General features: G+C 39.3%; 3 protein-coding genes and 1 long non-coding RNA gene across 4 annotated transcripts; all 4 read left to right on the top strand.

The window, feature by feature from the left end:
- The first annotated feature begins 6,185 nt into the window (after positions 1-6,185).
- LOC105204198 lies at positions 6,186-9,764 on the top strand. Its single transcript, XM_011173254.3, has one exon. It carries the CDS (start codon positions 6,186-6,188, stop codon positions 9,762-9,764), a length of 3,579 nt encoding a protein of 1,192 aa, XP_011171556.3.
- Positions 9,765-9,770: 6 nt separating this feature from the next.
- On the top strand, positions 9,771-11,078 carry LOC120357338. Its single transcript, XM_039447506.1, has one exon. The coding sequence runs from the start codon at positions 9,771-9,773 to the stop codon at positions 11,076-11,078; it is 1,308 nt and encodes a 435-aa protein (XP_039303440.1).
- Positions 11,079-13,043: 1,965 nt separating this feature from the next.
- On the top strand, positions 13,044-14,492 carry LOC120357250. The gene is made up of 2 exons (XR_005574409.1): positions 13,044-13,194; positions 14,186-14,492. It is a non-coding gene; the product is annotated as an uncharacterized LOC120357250 (long non-coding RNA).
- Positions 14,493-16,730: 2,238 nt separating this feature from the next.
- LOC105205123 lies at positions 16,731-18,561 on the top strand. Its single transcript, XM_039447505.1, has 4 exons — positions 16,731-16,964; positions 17,047-17,334; positions 17,445-17,546; positions 17,648-18,561. The coding sequence occupies exons 1-4, from the start codon at positions 16,731-16,733 to the stop codon at positions 18,404-18,406; spliced, it is 1,383 nt and encodes a 460-aa protein (XP_039303439.1). The 3' UTR covers positions 18,407-18,561.
- The last annotated feature ends 1,077 nt before the right edge of the window (positions 18,562-19,638 follow it).

Below are 19,638 nucleotides of genomic sequence, written 5' to 3'. Positions count from 1 at the left end.
CATAGTAAATATTGCTTTCTTCATGAAAGAACTGCATCGAACATTTGACAATCATGCGCAAGGAATTGAGTGCCACTTTAAAGACTGGAAACTCGTAAATTCTCGTCGCTATGGGTTTAAGACGCAGTTCTTTTATAAATGCAATATGTGCCATTATGAGGCAAATTTTTGGTCACACCCAAGAAATAGTAAAACTCTGGACGTCAATACGGCTATCACAGCTGGAACCATCACTACTGGTGTTGGTTTTGCTCAAACAGAAGAATTGTTTGCAGCTGCAAATGTGCCCTATATGTCCGAAAAAACATATATCGAACATCGAGAAATAGTACTCGATGAATTTGAAAAAACAGCTGCTGAAAAGATGAAAGAAGCAGCCGATCTCGAAAAGCAAATCGCTCTAGAGAAAAACGAAACAGTAAATGGTAAACCGTACTTAGCCGTTGTAGCGGACGGTAGTTGGACGAAGAGATCGTATGGTACTGGCAGTGCCTACGATTCACTTTCCGGAGTTGGTGCTATTATCGGTTATCGCACAAGGAAAGTTCTCTTCGTTGGTATTCATAACAAATTTTGCACGGTTTGCCATATGGCGGAAAAAAATGGTGTAAAAGCAAAATGTCACAAATGCTACAAAAATTTTGATCGTAACGCAAGCTCTACACGCATGGAATGCGAAGCGCTTGTAGAAGGATTTAAATTTAGTATTCCACTGTATGGATTAATATTTAAAACACTCATTGCCGATGGTGATAGCAGTGTTTATCAAGCTATCCTAGATAATAATCCATATAAAGAACTAGGAATAATAGTGGGAAAAACCGAATGCAGTAATCATTTGTTTCGTAATCTGGATAGAAAATTGAAAAAAATCTCAGAGACAACGGAACCAAAGCTGCGTAGAAATCGAGACTTTGTTAAAATACGAAATATTGTAAAAAGTAATATTTCAAAAATTAGAAAAGAAATTAAAAGATTAATTGAATATAGAAGACAACAGAAGCAACCTCAGCATTGTTTGTCTAAGGAATTACGAGAGGATATATTGAACATTCCTAGCCATATCTTTGGTGAACACAAGCAATGTAAGGAACGTGGTACGAATGCGAAAACTTTGCTGATGCAAATAAGGAAATAAATTATATTCGGTACTTGAAAACGTACAATCTTTATTTAAAAATTATGACTGCAATCACATATTTAAGCTCGCATTCCGATAGTCTATTGCTCAATGTGACAAACAATTATGCAGAACTATTTCACTCGATAGTCTGTGCAGAAATTGGTGGAAAGCGCGTTTTTTATGGTGCGCGAGGTTCATATAATGCGAGAATTGCGGCAGCTGTTATTCAACATAACACGCAACAAGTTCTCACAGAATTACATAAAAATGTAAATGACTGTGTTCTTTCTATTATCGAGAATCTGGAAAAGCGACGCCAAATAAAAATAGATCGAACCAGAGAATCTCGTAAAATAAAAGAAAAACCACAAAAACGTAAAAGAAACGTAAAAGGTGCAGATGCTTACTACGGACCTCAATCGCAACAACCAGACCTTTCCCCTGTCATATTCGAACAATTGAAAAAAAAGCATGTAGAACAATTGTTCGAAAACGCACAAAACTGGGAGGAAATTGAACGCAACACCAGAAAGCAAAGTGATTGCGAATTATGGTTGTCATTGAGAAAAATAATGTTGACAGCATCAAATTTTGGACCGGTATGTCGCATGAGACCAACAACGTCTTGTGCAACAAACGTGAAAAATATATTGTTTCCTCATGTCATTGATACAGCAGCCATGAAATATGGTCGCGACATGGAAGAAATAGCGAAACAAGATACATGTTCGAAATTGAAAATAGATATAAAACCTTGCGGATTGTTTGTTGATATTAACAATCCATACTTGGGTGCTTCTCCTGATGGACTTATCGATGAAGATGGTCTAGTGGAGATAAAATGCCCTCTTTCAGCTGAAAATTTAACAGCGGAGGAAGCTGTTAGTACATTGCCTCAGTTGAAAGGTATTTTTGATAAAAGAGATCCAAACGTAATAAACCGAAGTCATCGGTTCTTTTATCAAATACAAGGGCAGTTAAATATAGCGCGGCGTGAATATTGCATTTTCGCCGTATGGACACCGAAAAGCGTAAAAACAGTGCGTCTTAATAGAGACAAGGATTTTTGGCAAAATAAAATGTTGCCTGTCCTGGAACGTTTTTATTTTAACTGCGTGCTTCCAGAAATTATAGACAGTCGGCATAATAGACATATGCCTCTCAGAGAGCCTAACTATATAATAGAGGCAAAAGATAAGTTGTCCAAAAGTGGTAACACTAAGCGACAACATGTAATGATTGCATCAGTCAATGAAAAACAAAATCAAGTCATCGATGAAAAACGATTAAAAAATAATATTTCAATAGAGACAAATGATACTGTTTCTATTACTGAGACGGAGCCAGATGACTGTATTATAGTTAGTCATGAAACTAACTATATTCCGACAACAGATGAAATGGCTAGTCGCAGAAGAGTTCTAGATGGTCGTGAGATATCTCTTTCTTCAGTGAAAGAGAATGTCTTGCCTGAACACAGTCAATTAAATGACAATTCATTGGATCTCTTCTTACGTATAGTGGCAGAAACGTCTCGTTTCGAAACACAAAGCGTACATTACATCGAATTTCCACAATTAATTAGAATCAGTTGCAGCCAAAGTGTACAAATACTAGGAGGCAATTGTACTAATCACTGGCGATGTATATATTTTGACGGAACCAAACTTTACGTGTATGACAGCATACCCGAATGTACGTATGAAAGAATGGCGTCCAAAGAAAAAGTATATATAAGCGCTCGTTTTCCACAAGTAGTATCTACCGATATAAGCTTTGAAAAAGTTCAAGCGCAACCGGATGGTACGTCTTGTGGTATATATGCTGCAGCCTTTGCGACGGATATAGTCTTAGGTAGAAATCCTTGCGAAGAAACATATTCTAATGACATTGACAAAATGAGACGTCATTTTGTTACTATCGTAGAAGGCAAGGAACTTTTCCTTTTTCCAAGACGATAAATATTCTTCGAATGAGATTATTTCGAAGAATAGTAGAATTCTTTCACAAGGAAATGTTATCGCACATTCCAGAAAGCAAAAATAAATCCGTCGAAAAAAGTATAAATTGCGTAACTTATACATGCATTTAGTATTTATTATGTTAATACTGTTTAATATAAAAAACAGTTGTTTGCCCATGTCGTAAGGAAATGTAATGAAATGAGAATGGAGAAACGTTAAAATATTTTTGGTTGCGTTTCACAGGAATGGGCGATGGAGGGGCCCATTCCATATTGCGTACAAAAACATTACATAACATGTAATGTTCAATATAAAATCATAGGCGTTTGTCATAGGGTAGCAATCTTTTAATCAATTAAAGTTGAATATATACGTAGATACGCTATATATACGTAAATATACGTGTGCAGAAAGGTATAAAAATGTACATGTAATATTGTAAATTTAACATTCCAGCAAATTAGTTAATTTTTCAATAGCATTTAAAAAATTCCTATATTATAGAAAAATTTTTTAAATAATTTTTGAAAAGAATCATGAGTTTCATTAATTAATTAAAATTATGTAACAAATCATAATAAAAATACGGAAATACTCTTATGTCGAAGACATAATTTTAATTTGGTAGTTAATTATTTTAGTTTTTTAATATTATATAATAATAGCCGCGAAATAAATTATTTTTTTATGCTGTTGGAAAAGAAAATGGTGTGCCATGAACCATTTATCTTTATAATATAATTTATAAATTCCTCACATTTTTAATACTAAAATAAAAGAAGTTTTTAACTATAATAATAATTTAATACTTATAGTATTCATAACGTAATGTAATAATATTTATTAGTATCATTCATTTATAACTCTTGTCGTGTAGACCATCTTTCGTCCTTTCATATGTAAAATGTGAAAATAATAATAAATATTATTACATTTTATTATAACCACTATATATGTAGATCAATATATATATATATATATATATATATATATATATATATATATATATATTTATATATATATACTCGTATATACTTTACATTATTATGTTCTGGACTCTCTGAAAACTAAAATAAAATTTACATTTTTTATGTATTTATGTTTAAATGTTTAAAACATATTTTTTAAAGATAAATAATTTTTTTAAACATAAATATTATGTACGCTACAATTGCCTCCATTCATTAAACATTACATTTCACGGAGTCTTCACTCTCATTTATACTTCACATTTTACAGAACTTTTTATTTTTGTGACATTTTTTCGGTTAAAATTTTAATTAAGAGCTTTAGTAATAAAAGAAAGGTAGCCAATTCAACATTTTATGATTAAAAACGTAGTAATGTACAAAAATTTCCTCACAGGCAAGCACACAGAGCGTTAGAATCACGACAATGTTCAGAATTACTCATATATGAAAGTTATCGTTCTCAGTCGAAAAAGTGAAATTTTAAACCAGAAAGGTCAGGGAAGAAACAACAGATTTATCGGCGAGAACCCGCCACTAGAAATAACTTTTAATTCATCTATCTGCCAATGGAGCTTTGTTTAATGAGTTATTCAGCTCTAAAGTGTGTTACGATAAGCTTCGTGGGAAGTGAAAACTCATTACATGTGAAAACATATCTAATCATGTTCAGATTATAAAAAAACCAATGCTTACCTGTGAGGAAATTTTTGTACATTACTAAGTTTCTAATCATAAAATGTTGAATTGACTACCTTTCTTTTATTACTAAAGTTCTTATTTAAAATTTTAACTCATATAATGTCCCAAAAATAACAAGTTCTGTAAAATGTGAAGTGTAAATGAGAGTGAAAACTCCGTGAAATGTTATGTTTAATGAATGGAGGCAATTTTAGCGTACATAATATTTATATTTAAAAAAAATTTTTATCTTTAAAAATAATATTTATTTTTAAAAAATATGTTTAAAAAATTTAAACGTGAATACATTAAAATGTAAATTTTATTTTAGTTTTGAGAGGGTTCAGAACATAATAATGTAAAGTACACACGAATATATATGTATATTGATACACATATATTGTGGTTATAATAAAACGTAATAATATTTATTATTATTTTCACATTTTACATATGAAAAGACGAAAGATGGTCTACAGGACAAGAGTTATTAATGAACAATACTAATAAATATTATTACATTGCGTTATGAATACTGTTTCGCGTTCAACTAATTATAAGTTACTTAATTTCTTTTTTTTGTTCGTTCGTTATTCATTTCAAAAGGTTGTTAAATTGAAGATTTATGATATTTGCAAAGTCTTGTATTATTGTACTTCGACGGTCACGGGAATAATATTTGCAGGCGAAGCAAATAAGTTTTTGTCGTGGTCGTCCGCAAAGGAAGGTCGAATCCAGCAAATATTAAGTTTACCGGTCCGGTCCGGTCGCTGTTTCAAATCGTCGATGACGAGACAGTAATTAGTCCATTCGAGCCAATGAGGCATTTTCCCGCCGAATTTGCTTCTCCCGACTTTCCTTCGCTTAAACGAGATCTGAAAGGTTCGCGCTCTCTGCGAGAGATCCGCAGCCTCAGATTCGAGTAGCGACGCGAGTAATACACAACATCCGGAACCGAGCGACGACAAATTCGGGAAGTATCGGGAGTGAGAAGGTGCACGTGTATGCGCTCGTTATCGACACGCGCTTCTTGAACTTATGCGCCCGCTAAATTAAATATAGAAATCTGAGAAACAATTTTACAATTAAAGACGAGTGAATTGCAAAAGTTAATTCAACGGAGTGATCATTCTGTTCACCTTAATTCGTTTCTCCCGCTTCCCACTCCTCTCAGTATACAAAGGTTTACGCTACCTTCGTCGCTCGCGATCTCGCATCAAATCGCTCTCGCAATCGCGCGCTCAGGGCCGTATCGAGTCCGAGCGCTGAGAAGACTAATCACTCACGCAGCTCTCACTCGCGCTCTCTTCGGAGTAAATTCCGGTAATTCAACTCGCGTATAACACAATATCAAACATTTGGTTGTTCGAGCCGGATCGAGTGAAGCTGTGCTGAACTTCATAAATTCAAAAAAATCTCCTTCTGGTGTGAAGTGCTCTCGTCCACAAGATGGAGGAACTCGTCGCAATGCAGCAGATTGCGTTGCAGACAGTGGCGAAAGCCCTGTCTAATTTCAAGAAGATCGGGAAGCCGAATTACACGCCGGCGAAAATACGATCTCGCATCACCGCCTTGAAGGAAGCCTGGCCGCAGTGCACGAATAGACATGCCGCTCTACTGCAAGCAGTTCCTGCTCACGAACGATCGAAGTCCACGTATTTCACGCAGGACGATTACGGGAAGCACGAGGAGCTCTACCTCATGGCGCTGGACTACATGAACGAGTGTCTGGAGGAGCTGGAGCCTCCCGTGTCCACCTCACCATTGGCAAGCTCGTCGCATCATTTCTGCGCGCCCGCACCGGTATCGTTGCAACATTTACCGCCTATTAATATTCCTCCATTTTCCGGGAAAGCAGAGGACTGGAAAAGTTTTCGAGATAGATTCACATCCTTTATTATTCTCAATAAGGACCTAACCGCATTCTCTCGGATGCATTTTCTAGCATCCAGCTTGTCAGGTCGTGCTCTCGATACTATCAAAACTATCCCAGTCACTGCAGATAATTTCGATATTGCGTGGAAAACTTTAACTTCGCGTTACGATAATAAGCGCCGTCTAATCGAAATTCACGCGTCCGCTTTATGTAATTTGCCGAGCGTCAATCGCGAATCGGCATGCGAGTTATCCGAGTTGCGGGATAAAGCTAATCGTGCCATAGCATCGCTAAAGAGATTAAATCGCTCCTCGGATGAAATTTTAAGTGACATTCTAAGTCACCACGTCACGCAGAAGCTCGATCCAGCAACCCGGAAGGCGTGGAGATTGAAAGGTGATGATGCGATAATTCCTACATACGAGGATCTCGATCGTTTTCTCGCGCATCGCGTTCGCGCCTTGGAGGAGCTCACTCCTCTCGGCTCAGCCAAGTCCTCGCGATCGGTAAAATCGTCAAGCGCCATGGTAGCGACGGCTTCGATCTCGCCGTGTCCGCTCTGCAAATCGGCCCACTTCTTGAATAAATGCCCTCAATTCGTGCAGAAGAGTCCGAGCCAGAGATTGGAGATCGCGAAACAGCATCAACGATGCGTTAATTGCTTCAGTGCTAAGCACGCCGTCTCAGCGTGTCCAAGCCGTTTTTCATGTCGTCACTGTCAAAAACGACATCATTCCATGCTCCATCTTGACTCGGCCTCTTCCGCTACTGCGACAGTTAGTGCATCCGATTCCGAGACCCCGGCGTCGAACAATTCCGATAAGTCTCCGAAAACAGTGGCATTATGCGCGATCTCGGCAAATCTCGCCCGACCGCCGGTAGTCCTCGCCACTGCACGCGTGTTCGTCGGACCTCTCGCCGGTCGTCAAGTCGCTGCACGAGCATTGATTGACACCGGAGCGGAACTCACACTCGTTGCGGCTCATTTAGCAAAAAAATTAAAATTGCGTCAGTTCATACTGCCTACCGCCTTGTCCGCCGTCGACGGCCTTGACGCGGGCATTCATCGTTACGCCGCGCACATTCAAATCTCACCGATCGACGGGATCGAGCCGCCGGTCGTTACAACAGCGACGATTTTAAGTTCGCTTGCTAGTTACTCGTCAGCGTCTATTCAATCTCCTCTTCAATGGGATCATCTCGCGGATCTCACTCTCGCAGATCCAAATTCTTCAAGTACAGATCCCATTGATCTCATAATCGGCGCTGACATCTACCCAGACATAATGCGAGATGGCGTTCGCAGAGGATCTCGCGGTCAGCCTATTGCTCAAGAAACGATCTTCGGCTGGATTGTTCAAGGCCGCACGCCTCTGTCGAATTCGTCTCGTCGGACCATTACAGTGCAACATTGTACGATCGCGGAATCCGTTTCACTCGATAGCGAATTGAGAAGATTTTGGGAAATCGAGGAAATTCCGAGGCACACGATACTCAGCCCGGAAGAGCAGAGATGCGAGAATCATTTTTTAACTTCTCATTCGCGCACTCCCGCCGGTCAGTACATCGTTCGTCTGCCGTTCAAGAGTGGTCCTCCCATCGATATTGGTACCTCGCGCGATGTAGCGGAGCGATGCCTCAAGACTTTGCTACGCCGTCTTCAAGCCAATTTCGATTTAAAAAGGGAGTACTCAGACTTCCTACAAGAGTATGAAAATCTCGGGCACATGCGCAAGGCTCCAGAATCTTCAGAATCTTCTCAATTCGTCTATATTCCGCACCATCCCGTAATACGCGAAAGCAGTGCGACGACTCGAGTAAGAGTCGTATTCAATGCGTCGAGCCCCACCTCGAATTCTCGGTCACTTAATGACCACCTTCTCGCAGGGCAGAAATTACAAACGGACTTGGCTGCGGTGCTTTTACGCTGGCGACAGTATCGCTACGTTTATTCTGCCGACGTCGCAAAAATGTACCGGCAGATTCGCGTCGATCCCCGGGACACAGACTATCAAAGGATCCTCTGGATCGACGAGAAAACCGGAAGAGTACAAGAGTATCAGCTCTTGACCGTAACCTACGGTACAACTTCGGCGCCGTTCTTAGCTTTGCGAGTCCTGCAGCAGCTCATCCATGATGACGGTCGCGATTTTCCTCTAGCTGTTCCCGTGCTTAAGGAGAACATTTACGTGGATGACGTGCTTTTCGGTGCGGACGAGATTTCACTCATCCGTACGGTTCGCAATCAAGTGTGCTCCTTGCTGCAACGCGGTCATTTCGAATTAAGAAAATGGTCGAGCAACGCGGCTCATTTGCTAAGTGACATTGACGCGCAAGATCATGGACTCGCTTGCAACAAGGATCTACATCCGGACGAGACATTAAAGGTGCTCGGTATTAGTTGGAGTCCGTCGGCTGACGCATTTCAATTTAGAGTCGTGCGCTGTCCCTCGCCCGCGCGAACGAAGCGCGCCATGCTCTCGTACATCGCTCGTATGTTTGATCCGTTGGGCTTAGGCACGCCCGTTACAATCTCCGCGAAAATTCTCTTGCAAAAGCTATGGCAGCTCCGCGTCGACTGGGACGATGAGGTTTCCACCGATATCGCAAGGCAATGGGAATCTGTGCAATCGTCCTTGCTAGAACTCGATAACTTCCACCTCCCGCGGTGGATTCAAAAGGGATCGGACACGGTCGACTGCGAAATCCACGGGTTTTTGGACGCGTCTAACTATGCCTACGCCGCAGCGATTTATATTCGGCTCACCTCTCGCTCAGGCAACATCACGACTGCCTTGCTAGTCGGAAAGTCAAAGGTCGCGCCGATCAAGACATTGACTGTTCCGCGTCTCGAATTATCGGCAGCCGTGTTAATGTCGCGATTAACGAGGTTCGTCATGGACGCATTGCACATTACCTCCGTTCCCTGCTTTTGCTGGACGGACTCAACCGTCGTGCTCGCGTGGGTCACACAACATCCCTCGAAGTGGAAGACTTTCATTTCGAATCGGGTTGCCGAAATTCAAACCCGACTTCCGTCCGCTTCGTGGCGATATGTTCCCACGGATGAAAACCCCGCGGATTGTGCGTCGCGAGGAGTCTCGGGAAGTCAGCTCGTCTCGCATCCTCTTTGGTGGCACGGTCCCGCGTGACTAAGGATGCCTGATTCTGAGTGGCCGACGATGAGCGCATCACTCTCAGACATCGCGTTAAAGGAGAACTCGCGCGCGACAGTTCAAATCGCTAGCGTAACGGAATCATGGGAGCTCGCAGACCGATATTCCTCGTGGCCAAAGCTCATTCGAGTGAGCACGTACATTCTTAGATTTATATCGCGGATTCGAAGGCGTGACGAGATCGCTCTTCGGTCGGAAAGTCCGTCTTCATTGACCGCGAGCGAAGTACGAGCTTCAAAAAAATTTTGGGTGAGATACATTCAACGCCAACTTTTCCCGCTCGAAATACGCGCTCTCACTCAAAGTAAGTCGGTTCCTTCGAAGAGTCCACTCGTCTCTCTCAATCCGTTCCTGGATGAAAAACAAATAATTCGGGTTGGCGGGCGGCTATCTCAGGCCCCGATACCCGCTCAAGCTCGACATCCGATAGTACTCGGCTCTCACCCGCTGGTCCGCTTACTCATTTTTCATACTCACTTGCGCACTCTTCATGCAGGAACGCAATTGACCCTTGCTACGTTACGGCAAGAATTCTGGCTACTCAGAGCTCGAAGCACGGTCAGATCGATTCTGCACGGGTGCGTAACCTGTGCTCGCGAGAGAGCTCTCACTCCATCTCAACTAATGGGAGACCTTCCCAAGGTCAGAGTGACTCCTCCCGCGCGCGCGTTCCTTCACAGCGGGCTGGACTATGCGGGTCCAGTACTAATTCGATCGCGATCGGGTCGCGGAGTCGCTTCGGCAAAGGCGTATATCGCACTATTCGTGTGCATGGCAACACGCGCCGTGCATCTCGAACTCGTCGAAGGTTATTCTACTCCCGCATTTCTCGGAGCCTATTCCCGTTTTGTAGCGCGGCGAGGTCTTCCCGAATCGATTTATTCTGATAATGGGACTACCTTCGTTGGGGCGGATCGCGAACTCGCTGCAGCGTTTCGCGCAACTCTTCGAGATCCCGATTTGCAGAATCGCACGGCCGCAGATAGTGTCTCGTGGCATTTTATACCTCCTTCCGCTCCTCATTTCGGGGGGTTATGGGAGGCCGGTGTCCGTAGCACAAAGCATCATATTCGGCGTGTTGTGGGGGCTCATACTCTGACCTTCGAGGAGTTCTCCACGCTACTATGTAATATCGAGGCGTGTTTAAATTCGCGTCCATTGGCATCTCTTTCTGACTCGCTGGATGACTATACTTTCTTAACTCCAGGGCATTTCCTCATAGGCTCCGCGCTTAATTCGATCCCGGAGCCCTCGCTGTTGCAAGTCAAAGAAAATCGGTTGACGAGGTGACAGCTCGTTCGCCAACTGACCGAACGTCTGTGGAAAGTTTGGCAACAAGACTATATTAATACGCTGCAACAGCGAGTTAAATGGAAGCGCATAAATCCACACGCACTTCGGGTCGGACAACTCGTCCTATTGCGAAACTCGCTCCTGCCTCCGTGCAAATGGGAGCTTGGGCGGATTAGTCTGTGTCATCCGGGATCGGACGGTCTGATTCGTGTCGTGACCGTTAAAACAGCGTCTTCGAAGTATAAGCGGCCTATCAGCAAAATATGTATTTTGCCAATCGACATCGAGAATGCGTCTAATGACGAGGACAAAGCGTCGTCTTAACTACAAACATGCCGAACGCCTCTGCTTCGCGTTATAAATTTCATCATTACTTCATTCCATTTCGAAATTATTATTTGGTATGTTTCGCGTTCAACTAATTATAAGTTACTTAATTTCTTTTTTTTTTTGTTCGTTCGCTATTCATTTCAAAAGGTTGTTAAATTGAAGATTTATGATATTCGCAAAGTCTTGTATTATTGTACTTCGACGGTCACGGGAATAATATTTGCAGGCGAAGCAAATAAGTTTTTGTCGTGGTCGTCCGCAAAGGAAGGTCGAATCCAGCAAATATTAAGTTTACCGGTCCGGTCCGGTCGCTGTTTCAAATCGTCGATGACGAGACAGTAATTAGTCCATTCGAGCCAATGAGGCATTTTCCCGCCGAATTTGCTTCTCCCGACTTTCCTTCGCTTAAACGAGATCTGAAAGGTTCGCGCTCTCTGCGAGAGATCCGCAGCCTCAGATTCGAGTAGCGACGCGAGTAATACACAACATCCGGAACCGAGCGACGACAAATTCGGGAAGTATCGGGAGTGAGAAGGTGCGCGTGTATGCGCTCGTTATCGACACGCGCTTCTTGAACTTATGCGCCCGCTAAATTAAATATAGAAATCTGAGAAACAATTTTACAATTAAAGACGAGTGAATTGCAAAAGTTAATTCAACGGAGTGATCATTCTGTTCACCTTAATTCGTTTCTCCCGCTTCCCACTCCTCTCAGTATACAAAGGTTTACGCTACCTTCGTCGCTCGCGATCTCGCATCAAATCGCTCTCGCAATCGCGCGCTCAGGGCCGTATCGAGTCCGAGCGCTGAGAAGACTAATCACTCACGCAGCTCTCACTCGCGCTCTCTTCGGAGTGAATTCCGATAATTCAACTCGCGTATAACACAATATCAAACATTTGTGGTCCTTCGAGCCGGATACTATAAATATTAAATTATTATTATAGTTTAAAATTTTTTTTATTTTAATATTAAAAATGTAATGAAATTATAAAATATATTAAAAATATAAATGTTTCATAGCACACCATTTTCTTTTCCTATAGCATTAACAATAATATATTCCGAGGCTGTTATAATATTGAAAAACTAAAATTATTAACTATCGATTTAAAATTGTGTCTTTGACATAAAAGTAATTTCGTATTTTTATTATAATTTGTCACATAATTTTAATTAATAAATAAAATTCATGATTTTTTTTAACTATTTAAAAAATTTTTTTATAATATAGAAATTGTTTATATGCTATTGAAAGATTAAATGATTTGCTATAATGTTTAATTTATAATATAACATGTAAATTTGTATATTTTTCTGCAAACTTATATATACACATATATAACATGTATCCGACATCGAAAAGAATTCTGGAGCGCTCGGTCCATCGATATTATCGCGCGCGAGCGAGCGGAGGGAGTGCGAGGGAAAGACTAGCTCTAGTGCATGATCTTCGAAACGAGCCGAGGCGTGACACGGCGCGCGCGACGATTCGGTCAGCGCGACATGTTTCGTGGCCAGGCGAGCGCGCGGTCGCGGGAGAAACGCGCGCACGCACATGTCTCGGTATCACTGCGGAGATCGGAGAGAGGGGAAGGAAAGTGATGCGGCGCAAAATTACGGTGAAGTTATAGTTGACATAAATATTTTAGTGTGTGTTTAAATGTCGTCAACCTAACCTAACCTGTCCCTGTCCAAAAGAGGATATAATGCAGAGGTGTAGGATACCTATAATGACAATATAATGTCGAAAGGTTTCTGTCATCACAGACTGTTTACAGTGGTAAGCTGTACTTTTATTAATCATTTACTGTCAGAGGCGTTTATCGTGAGCTGACTATCAACTCTTTCCAGGTACACATGTGTACCAGGTACACATATATACCATCTTGAAAGGTTAATTAATTATCAGAGGCGTTTATCGTGTGCTGACTATTATTAATTAAATATCAGAGGCGTTTACCGTGGGCTGATTATTTTTAATTAATTATCAGAGGCGTTTATCGTGTGCTGACTATTATTAATTAAATATCAGAGGCGTTTACCGTGGGCTGATTATTTTTAATTAATTATCAGAGGCGTTTATCGTGTGCTGACTATTATTAATTAAATATCAGAGGCGTTTACCGTGGGCTGATTATTTTTAATTAATTATCAGAGGCGTTTATCGTGTGCTGACTATTATTAATTAAATATCAGAGGCGTTTACCGTGGGCTGATTATTTTTAATTAATTATCAGAGGCGTTTATCGTGTGCTGACTATTATTAATTAAATATCAGAGGCGTTTACCGTGGGCTGATTATTTTTAATTAATTATCAGAGGCGTTTTTCGTGTGCTGACTATTATTAATTAAATATCAGAGGCGTTTACCGTGGGCTGATTATTTTTAATTAATTATCAGAGGCGTTTACCGTGGGCTGACTATTATTAATGAAATATCAGAGGCGTTTGCCGTGTGCTGACTATTATTAATTAGATATCAGAGGCGTTTATCGTGGGCTGACTATTTTAAGTTTGTATTTGCCTATCTTATAGGCAAACATAAGCAAACGAGAATAGAGAAACTATGAAAAATTTTTGCGTTTCATAAAAACGGGCGATTGGAATGAAGGATTCATTCCATATTGCCTACAAAATATTGCCATATTCATGTTTGACATGAAAATATAATTTTAGTATTATGTATTATATACATCATTTTCTAATGAAATGGCAATAAATGTGCTAAACATTTAGTCTGACTAACGTCAATCTCTTTTTGTTACATGCAGCGAAAAGAGATAGCGTAGTGTCAAAGTGCAATGTATATTGCCAACACATTACGTCCTTATTCAACAGCAGAAACCCAACAGGTCGGACAAAAAATTGTTTCGCGTAAACTCATCCGCCTACAAAACGGCCCGAGCGTGCCTGTCGAAATATACGGTACTGAGTTGGGCAGTTTCGTTTGTTGAAAAGACAAGGATGAGTGCAGAACTCAAATGATAATGGATCTAAAAATATCGATATTATCGACATTTTTAGTTCCACTTAGTAGATGGCGCAGGACCGTCGGAGTTCGGCCGTCACTCCAGCATCGCCTTAAGTGGAAATATAATTAAGAAATAATGGTAAAAATCTGAATTTTTTAATGTAGGTATTTTAAGTATTCAAGATTAGTCATGTAAAGTTTTATTGCGATGTAGAGATTAGTTGTTCTGTAAATTAACAAAATTTATTTATTTATTTACAGAACAACTAAGCAGAGAATTGAAATAAAATTTTGCATAAATTATCTTAAATACTTAAAGTCATTATACCAAAAAATAGAAATTGTTCTCTCTATTTTTAAAAATAATATAATTTTAAATAAAAAATAAAGTAAATAAACTATAAAAATATATAACTAAATAAAAAATATAATGTTATTCACACAACTTTTATATGTATATAATTTATTTAAAGTATAGATATTAACACATTTCCAATTTCAATTTAATTTACAGGGACTGTACGTGCAATACCTACATCCTTAAGTTGCAGATTTCATCATATATCTTAAAAAAATTACTTTAGAGCTAAATTAATTAATAAAATAAAAATGTTACAGCAGTGTTTTTGGTTAACCTTCTTCTTCTTCTTTTCTTAAGTCAATGTGCTCTTTGCTTCCTGTTTTTGCCTCTTAACCTCTTTGCGACTATTTCGTATTTCTCGACATTATAAAATATTTTTCGTGTAGTTCTAGGCACTACCGAAGTTGTTTCATTTTTCCAAAAATTTTTACCATCTAAAAATGCAGTTCTGGATAGCACCTCAAAAGAACTCTCGAAAATCGACCAGCATCTCACTTTTATTTGTCTCAAAATGCATTTTCCGATATTATAAATTATTTTTAAAGTAATACAACGTTGGCAGTACCAGAACTCTTTAGAAAATTGTTTAATACGTTCAGAACTGCACAAAAAATATTTCACAATGACTAGAACTCTCGAATATTAACCAGCTTGTAATTTTGTAACTATAAATTATTTTCTACGAAGTTTAATCGTCAGAACTATTGACAGAATGTGTGTAGAATATAAAACTCTTCGGAATCTTACTCCCCCGTGATCATGTATTCGAAATACGATGAGATGCTATGAGGTGTTATCGGAAGTTAGCATCTCATTTTTTAAATCGCGATTTTGATAGTAAATTCATCGGAACTATTGTTAAAAGATAGCTATCAGAAACTGTGGAACTATCCCGGATGCAAGTAAATTTGCAGTTTATTTATGAGATGCTAACATTTGAGATGCTAGCTTCACACACGTGTTAAGAGGCAAAAAAACAGGAAGCAAAGAGCACATTGTAGATTTGGCTTTAGATTATAAAGGCACCCGGTCAAAAACAATCAGGAAATTCAAGGATGGTAGAAACACGAGACAAACACATCCCGGTACGCATGCGATGCGTGCGATCGGCAAAAAAAAATTAGCGCGGTGTAAAGTGTAATAAACACGTCCGCATCACTCGACCGCGTCTCAACGGCGACAGATTTTTGATTGTTAACTACTTACCTTCGAATTGTGGGATAAGTTTGGCGAATCCCCATGAAATCAAAAGATCTTTTGTATATTGATCCATCTCAAATCACAGATACACAGGTGTTGGCGGATTATCGAAACGGTCCGGCGGTCGCATGGAAGGCGACGGCATAAACAAAAGCGTACACACGCGTGTAGCAGTAATGTCCGCCGATCGCACGGAAGGCGACGGCACGACCAAAGGCGTACACACTACACACGTGCGTTCACGCGAAGTATCCGCCGAATTCGACGATCGCAACGACGGTGACCGTTCAAACGCGAGTGCGTTGCAACCACGGGGGTGACACTGCTTATACTTCGCTATGCTTTTACGCGTCCCTCGAATGTCTCCTTACGCCCAGAAAATCCGCAAGAGGCGCTAGTTCCTACCTGCATCCCTGCATCCTGCATCGTATCGATCGCATCCTCGATTGATCTAGGTTATGCAGGTTGCACATTTCGTTGATTGCTTGCATTTTGTGTGAGTTTTGTGCGTTTCGTGAATTTTGTGAGTTTCGTTTGTTTCGTGAATTTTGTGTTTTATATTTGCTTAAAGTTGGGTAAGTTAATACATTTTTTTAACTAGATTAACTAAATTAACTAGATTAGTTACGCTAAAAGTTATATAAATAAAAAATTAAAGTTAAAAATTAACGCATTTAAAATTAACTAAATTAAGTTACTAACTTTTTAACTTTTGTTTAACTATTAACTTTTTAACTAGCTACTACCGTTACTACCCAAGTCTGTATTTGGTCTATTTGGTACAATGCCTCGCTGCATAGTAATAGGCTGCACCTTGGGCTACAAAAGTAACCCTGACAAAAAACACTTTTTCTGTGTTCCAAAAAACAAAGATATGCAACAACAGTGGCAGGCTGCTGTACGTCGAAAAAACGTGCAATTAACGCAAAAACATTGCGTGTGCGAAAACCACTTTCACCCAAGCAATATTGTGTGGCAAAACATTCTAAAAGATGCGGATAGAAATATAGTTGGCGTGGTAAGTAAATTCATAAAATGATACATTTATATAGTACGTATAGTATCATCAAATATATTGCAAGTATTTTGTTATTTTTTAGGGTGCTAAAACTCAAATTCCGCGACTGAAGCCTGGCACTGTTCCATCGATTTTTCCATGGACAGAATTTGTCAACATCGCCGACACACATCCGTCGGAGAGCGCAATATTGGTCCAAGTCTTTGCTTCTACAGCAACTGCGGAGATAGCACCGGATAAAAACACTTCTATCGATATGTCAATCTCCAATGAAGCTTTTGGAGCTACAATGGAGTCAATGAAGGCAATCGATCAATCATTGGAAATAATGGATACTTCTAAGAGCGAACGGAGCGAAGCCGTTATTGATGTATTTACATTATTATTTATTATTACTTATTATTTACATATTTAAAGTCTATTTAAAAATATTATTATGGTAGAACTGTTACTTAAGTTTTTTTTCCTATGTTTCTACAGGTACCGAATGTATTGGATAAGACCCGTTTAACATTGCAGTCAATGGAGGCAATCAAATTTTTAGAAACAATGGATACTTCTGAGAGCGAACCCGTTACTAATGTATTGACGTTATTATTTATTATTGTTATTTATTACTTACATATTTAAAGTGTATTTAGAAATATTATGTTAACTTAAGTTTCTTTCCTCTGTTTCTATAGGTACCGAGTGTGTTGGATAAGGCCCGCCGTTTGACACTGCAGGACATTTTACATAATACTATTCGCATGCCGAAGGCTTGGCAGATGGCAAATGAAATTTTTGATGGAGTCTACGTCATTGGATTTTACATCAGCAATTATTATAAAGACTTTCGAAATACTGTCTCCCTCCAGATTGAAAAAGAAATAATTTTATCCGAGGATAACAAGGGCATAAGTGCAAAGATAAATGTTATAGGCCATTCTGTCGCTGCAATTGGATTATTCGAGGAACCAATTACTGAGATTGAGCATCTCGAAATCTTGCTAAGTCAAGTGGATTCTATGAAAATCTGTATCGGCTCTACTACTTCGAGGCATGAACTGCAACAAATAGACCACCGTTACGCTTACGAAGATAAATTGGATAAGTGGCGGCATAATAAGTGTCTGTTGTTATTGAGCGATAGCAAAAAAGCATGCAAATATTGTATTCGTTTAAAAAGAACATTGGCCAAACGTATATTGCGAACAAAACAATGTGAGAAGAAGAGCCAAAGTATACGCCTAACGCATTCATTGACAGAACAAAAGCTGTTACAGCGTATACGAAAACTAAATGCAGCAGCCAAAAAAATGAAATCCCGAGCTTTACACTCTTTTAAAAAATCGAAAACCCAGCTTGCAAAAAAAGAAGCTAAATTTAAAAAAATGTATAAAACAAAAACGGAAGAACTGTTAATGGATCAAAATATTCCGGACTTCAGCGTACTGCAATAAAGGAAATTTTTCAAACAAGTCGATGCAAAAGCTTGAAAGGAAGACGATACTCCCAAGAATGGATCCTGCTATGCATGTTAATACATATGCGTTCTCCTCGAGGCTACAGATTCCTACGTAACCAAAGCATATTGCCTTTACCTGCTATACGAACAGTTCGAAGGTAAAGATTTCTCAGAAACTCCTTACATTAATGTGCAATATTAAATCCAATAAATACAGATTTAATTTTTTACATGTATCTCTCTATTATCGATACGAAGTGTGGATTTGATGAGAACTTTTTCAAATTGTTCACCAAATTTATGGCCGACAAATTAGATCTGCAGAGGCTCGGAGCGCTTCTCATCGATGAAATGTCCTCTCGCAAAAGTATCAGCGTAAAGAGTACTAATCTAACGTACAAAGGTCTTGTGGATTTTGGTGAAGATAATCACGCCACAAATCTGAATGAAAAAGCAGACGACGGATTAGTTATAATGTTTAAACCATTCGCTGATGTGTATATTCAACCAATCGCTGGCTTTGCTTCACGCGGACCAGTCACTGGCTACGTCTTAACACAACTTGTAGTAAAAGCAATTTCATTGGTAGAAAATGCTGGAGCTAAAGTTCACGCCGTTATTACCGATGGTGCTTCAACAAATCGAAATTTTTGGGAAAATATAGGAGTGAGCGGAAAAAGGAAGGGACTAAAAAATTATTTTTTACACCCCATGGTGAAGGACAGAAAAGTTTTTGTTTTCTCTGACACTCCACATCTTATTAAGACCATTCGCAACCGGCTTGTCAATAATTCGCAGCTGAAGGTAATTTATAATGTATTGAATGTTTTTATTGTAACTGGATTTTGCATTTGCATTGTGATGATTATTGTATAATAATTGTGAATCATAAATAATTATAAAATTTTTGTGTTACTAGATGGATCCCAACGGATTATTTATAAAATGGGAACATTTTCACATTCTTCAAAAAGAAGATAGTAAATTGGTTTCGACTCTTAGAGTATGCAATAAACTCACCGATAATCACATTACCTTAAAATGCTCAGATAAGATGAAAGTTTCTTTAGCCGTACAGGTATGTTAACAATATAATTTTATTACTTATTTTATACAGGAAATTTAATGTTTCTTTAACATAAAAAGAAAACATATATATTTATATATATACATATATATAATATACATGTAGCCATAATACATTCTCAATATTTTTAGGTTTTCAGC

The sequence above is a fragment of the Solenopsis invicta genome, chromosome 3 (assembly GCF_016802725.1).
Source record: "Solenopsis invicta isolate M01_SB chromosome 3, UNIL_Sinv_3.0, whole genome shotgun sequence".
NCBI classification, from domain to species: domain Eukaryota; kingdom Metazoa; phylum Arthropoda; class Insecta; order Hymenoptera; family Formicidae; genus Solenopsis; species Solenopsis invicta.
The sequence above is the reverse complement of the archived record's forward strand: the minus strand, read 5'-3'. Positions and strand labels throughout refer to the sequence as shown.

Coding starts and splice junctions, on each gene's coding strand:
- LOC105204198 (XM_011173254.3), top strand. CDS start 6,186: ATGGAGGAACTCGTCGCAATGCAGCAGATTGCGTTGCAGACAGTGGCG.
- LOC120357338 (XM_039447506.1), top strand. CDS start 9,771: ATGCCTGATTCTGAGTGGCCGACGATGAGCGCATCACTCTCAGACATC.
- LOC105205123 (XM_039447505.1), top strand. CDS start 16,731: ATGCCTCGCTGCATAGTAATAGGCTGCACCTTGGGCTACAAAAGTAAC. Junction 17,335..17,444: donor GGAGCGAAGCCGTTATTGAT/GTATTTACATTA, acceptor ATGTTTCTACAG/GTACCGAATGTATTGGATAA. Junction 17,547..17,647: donor AGAGCGAACCCGTTACTAAT/GTATTGACGTTA, acceptor CTGTTTCTATAG/GTACCGAGTGTGTTGGATAA.